The sequence below is a fragment of the Arachis hypogaea genome, chromosome 12, assembly GCF_003086295.3.
Source record: "Arachis hypogaea cultivar Tifrunner chromosome 12, arahy.Tifrunner.gnm2.J5K5, whole genome shotgun sequence".
NCBI lineage: Eukaryota > Viridiplantae > Streptophyta > Magnoliopsida > Fabales > Fabaceae > Arachis > Arachis hypogaea.
Genome location: NC_092047.1, coordinates 6,222,049 through 6,227,381, shown reverse-complemented (window position 1 = coordinate 6,227,381; position 5,333 = coordinate 6,222,049). Strand labels below are relative to the sequence as shown.

Here is a 5,333-nt window from a genome sequence, read left to right as displayed (position 1 = left end):
CAAAAAAATTTTGCTCCCTTTTTGAAAATTTTTTTTCTCAAACACATACAGTAAACTCTCTTTCTCCATCTTTCTTGGTAGGTGGCACTTCTTCCAGCATAGCCATATAGCAATTAGCAAAACTAACCCCACATCATATTCATTTTTCTATTTCAATTTCTTTGTATTATTATTTTTTATTATTATTATAAGCCCACATATACCCAATGTCCCAATTGGTTATTGGTGTCTGGTGTCCCCCAGCTTTAGCTATGCGACAAATATTATGGAGTGCTATTGTTATTTGTTATGTCAATATATTCTCATCATTATATTTTAGATATTAACTAAATTAAATAGTAATAGTATGGATATATAGTCATAGACATATACAATATCTTACAATTTTAATTCTCATATTATTTTTAAAATTATTAATTAAATGATCATATTACTGTTGGTATTAAAAAAATAATAATATTACATGATTAGTAAAAATTATTATTTTGAATTATCAATATTTGAATTTACATTCATATTTACAAAAAATTTTATACATACAACACATAATTTATATCTATATTTATTAAAATTTACACACATAATAATTAATATAGATTATACTTATATTTACTAAAATTTTTATATATGAACGAGTAAATTTTATTTTTTTAAAATATTTGTATAGACTAAATACCAGTCAAAATTACTAAAAATGTCATCACAATTTTCTACTAAAAAAATTATGTATACAGTAATATATAGTTATTTTTTGAGAGAGAGAGAGAGAGAGAGAGAGAGAGAGAGAGAGAGAGAGAGAGAGAGAGAGAGAGAGAGAGAGAGAGAGAGAGAGAGAGAGTTATTATTGTTATCATAATTATCATAATATCTTGCATTTATATTGACACATTACAAATGTTGAGAGTAAGTGAGAGCATTTGATAAAGCCAATAATATATACCAAGATAGAAAAACCAAAGGAAACTGAGAAGGGTTTAGACTTTTCCATAAAACAAATTATTATGATTTACTAATCTGATCATATCTTTTAAACAAAAATGTATCTATTAAAATATAAAATTAAAAAAATAAAAAATATATATACCAAGACACAAATAGTAGTCATCATTCTAGCACCATACAAGAGTTTCTTAACAAAGACATTTCTTTTAATTTAAATTATTCATACTTTATTTTATAATATATATATAAAATACATTTTCTCTAATGTATCTTTTTGGTCCCTTGTGTCCCACAGCACATATATATAGTGTTCCTTTACATACACATTGCAGTACACACAACACACCACCCTCTCATTCATTACATCTTTTTCTTTTTTTCTTCCTTATCCCTTTGAAAGTGTACCTATTTGAATGTCTTCTCTCTTCTTCTTCTTCTTCTCTTTCTCTTGGGACCCTTTGGTGAATTGAACAAGAATCAAGAACAACCAATTTTAGACCTTTATATATTACATACATATCTTTGATTTGTTGTTGACCTGAATGCCAGAAAGCATGAGTATATCAGTGAATGGACAATCTCAAGTTCCACCTGGATTCAGGTTCCATCCAACTGAGGAAGAACTCCTTCAATACTACTTAAGGAAGAAGGTCTCTTATGAGAAGATTGATCTTGATGTTATTCGTGATGTTGATCTCAACAAGCTTGAACCATGGGACATACAAGGTACCATATCATTTTTATTTATAGACTATTTACTTCTTCTCTATCTGTTTACTTCTTCCCTATCTGTTTCGGGCGATAGCAATCGCTCGAAACAAATTCGGATAATATTATTATTCATCCTTAGTAGTAATTTTACTCTGTTTTTTTGAATATTTATTTCTAAGAAAATTTTGCAACTCCTTAAATTTTTTTTTTTAATGAAAATCAAACATTATTAACTAATTATATATAGTACCAAAAGAGATTATTATATAGTTAGCTATAATCTTCTTTATTTTTTTTCCCTTAGTTCTTCCAATTTTCCTTTTTCTTTTCCTTTTCTCCTTTTGGTAATTATGGGTGGCTATCTTTTTTGTGTTTTCCTTCTTCTTCCTTTGATTGCGTTCGTTTCATGTGGGGGATGGATAACTTCATAACTAAAATAATGATGACATATTGAAATATTGTACTATATATTATTCTTCTATGGTTTCATGGAGTCTTCATCATCTCATTGATTAATTACAATTAGTAAAAAAAAATTGAGAAGCTAATTATTGTCTTTGATTCTTGAATATTGGCAGAGAAATGTAAGATAGGAACCACCCCACAAAATGATTGGTACTTCTTCAGCCACAAAGACAAGAAGTACCCGACCGGAACCCGGACGAATAGAGCGACCGCGGCCGGGTTCTGGAAGGCCACCGGCCGTGACAAGGTGATATATAGCAACGGGAAGAGGATTGGAATGAGGAAGACGTTGGTATTCTACAAAGGAAGAGCCCCTCATGGCCAAAAATCTGATTGGATCATGCATGAGTATAGGCTTGATGATAACACCACCAACGATGCCAATATTGTAAGCACCTCACCAAAACTACACTCAAATTGTTTTAAATTGAAGTTATATTCTTCCCTACTATCATAGTATTTTTGTAAAATTTACAATTTTTTTGAATATTTAAATTATTTAAAATCAACCATGTTCAGTCACTAATATTAAAATATAAAATATATATAAAAATAAATTAAAAAATATATATATTTATATATATACGAGATTGATTTTAATGTATAAATAATATTTTTAATTTTTAATTTTAGTATAATTCTTAATATTTTAGACGTTTATTTATATAACATTATATTACTCATAATTTATATTTTAGTAATATTATATAAAATAATCTAAAAGTAACTGTATGTGTTAGATGTTCTATATATGCTCAATTTAAGACTTTGAATTACATGTATGATAGATTAATTTCTTAGTTTCAATCTTGTTACATATAAAATATCCTTGAAAGAGACATGAAAATTTATACACGTTTATGAAATTTTCTGTGTGAGAAAAAAAAATTGAAATAATATATATAAAAATATCTATAGGTTTCAAATGTGATGGGAGATGCAGCACAAGAAGAAGGGTGGGTGGTGTGTAGAATATTCAAGAAGAAGAACCATCTAAAAACCCTAGATAGTCCTTTAACCTCTTCCATCTCTGGCGACGGAGGTAGGAGGAGCCACCACCACCACCACCTATTCGACTCGTGCGACGAGGGCGCCTTAGAGCAAATTCTCCAACAAATGGGAAGAGGTGGTGGTGGTGGTTGCAAGGAAGAGATCAACAACTATGATCAATCTAACAACAACAACAACAATAATAACAACAACTATGGTGGATCATCATCGTTAACAACAAGGTATGCAAGACCTTTTGACACAATCAACAACAATGTTGATAGCAGGTTCTTGAAGCTCCCAAGCCTAGAGAGTCCAAAATCAACAAGCATGGATCATAACAATAATAACAACAATGATAATGATGATAGCAATGAAAATAATGGGTACCATCCTATTATTCCAGTTGAGATGGTAACTGAAAACGAAGGGTCATTCACATGTGACAATCCCAACAACATGTTTCATCATCACCATTTGGGTGGTGGCGGTGGCGGCGGCAGCGACGGCGGTGGCGGTCTTACAAATTGGGTAGCGCTAGATAGGCTTGTTGCTTCTCAGCTTAACGGTCAGACCGAAGCTTCTAGACAACTCTCTTGCTTCAATGACCCCACCATGGGGTATGGCACTGGAAATCATGATCTTCTATTTCCAACCGTCAGATCTACTTCATCGTTGACGTCATCGTCAGCGTCAATAAATCCAAGGGCTGTTATTAGTGCGGGTGCAGGTGCATACATTTCTCCAGGCGCACAGGATTATACCACCACAAGCGAGATTGACCTGTGGAACTTTGCTAGATCCACTTCTTCGTTATTGTCATCCTCTGAGCCATTGTGCCACGTGTCCAACACGTCAGTGTAGCCACAATAATAAAATCAAATTTCAAAAAAAAAAAAAAAAGAAAAAACACGCTACACTTATTTTTACTACTTCATCTCTTTCCTCCCATGTTCGATTGTTAAAGTATAGGGAAAATAATTTAGTCTTTGATCATATCATCATGTTTAGTTAATTTTCCTCTTGATGAGTCAGAGGATTATTATGATTATTATCATTATTATTATTGCATACTGTTAAATGTGATGATGTTACTACTAAAGTATACACGGTACTTTTTTTTTTATAATTTTAAAATTGGGTTTGAATCTTGTTATTGGTATGATAGGACATGTGTAAGTATGTAATAGTAATAGTTTGTATGTAGTATTATTATAAGTCACCACTAAACTTGTATATGATGATGATATCACTTAGAATTTTAGTTATATGCTTTCCCATTAAGTTAAAAAAAAAAAAAATCGTATTCTATACATCTTTGAATGATCAACAACTCAACTATTTCTACTATAGAAATGTTAGTTAGTTATAGGTTTTATTTGTTTATTTATTTTTGGGTAAGCATCGCATAAATGTATAGCAAGAATATAATAATGAAAGGTATGTAAGACTAAGTGTTGAACATTGAAAGAAGGTGTAGACTTTTTTTTTTCCTTTCTTGGTATGAAGGTGTCTAGACATTTTTACTTGCTCTTGAAAGGATGTAAAAATTTCTAAGTCTTATCATCGCATAAACTTTTCATAGCTAAAATCAAATTAATGAGTATATGTGTGATGGAAATAAAGATGAAAAGGGTGGAAAGGTTTGAAAATTTTAGATGGGATGGCATTGTCAACCATGGGTCTTTGCTTAATCACGATGTCTACCATTATTTTCTAATAACCTTTATTATTATTATTATTATTATTATTAATTTAATTTTGATATACTTATAAAATAATAATTTTACATGAGCATATAATTATATAGTATTATGTCAGTAAAAATAATTATTTTTTACATTGATCATATGAATAATCATAAAAAAGATATATCTGAACAACTATAAAAAAACATTTTATATTGTTTGTATATTAAAATTAAACTATTATTGTTATTATTATTTGAAAAAGTATAGATAACAAAGTGTGTAATTAGCCAAGAATTAAATAACTCAATTAATTATAATTATTAATAATTAATTTTAAATTTTTTAAATTTAAAATTTAAATAATTAGAAACTGATTAAATAAACCAAATTAAAAATTATAAAAAAATTTTCTTCCCACATCCGTAATACAAAAAATTCGAAAAATACATTAAAAAATATTTATTTAATATAAAAAAAATTATAATGCTTAGCAAAAGAAACATCTATATATATCAACTTATCTTTGTTAAGACG

The 5,333-nt window shown here is 29.2% G+C and overlaps 1 protein-coding gene across 1 annotated transcript; it reads left to right on the top strand.

Annotated features, from left to right (window-relative positions):
• Positions 1-1,221: 1,221 nt before the first annotated feature.
• On the top strand, positions 1,222-4,259 carry LOC112726585 (NAC domain-containing protein 43). Its single transcript, XM_025776021.3, has 3 exons — positions 1,222-1,668; positions 2,232-2,506; positions 3,037-4,259. The coding sequence occupies exons 1-3, from the start codon at positions 1,485-1,487 to the stop codon at positions 3,970-3,972; spliced, it is 1,395 nt and encodes a 464-aa protein (XP_025631806.1). The 5' UTR covers positions 1,222-1,484; the 3' UTR covers positions 3,973-4,259.
• Positions 4,260-5,333: the final 1,074 nt, after the last annotated feature.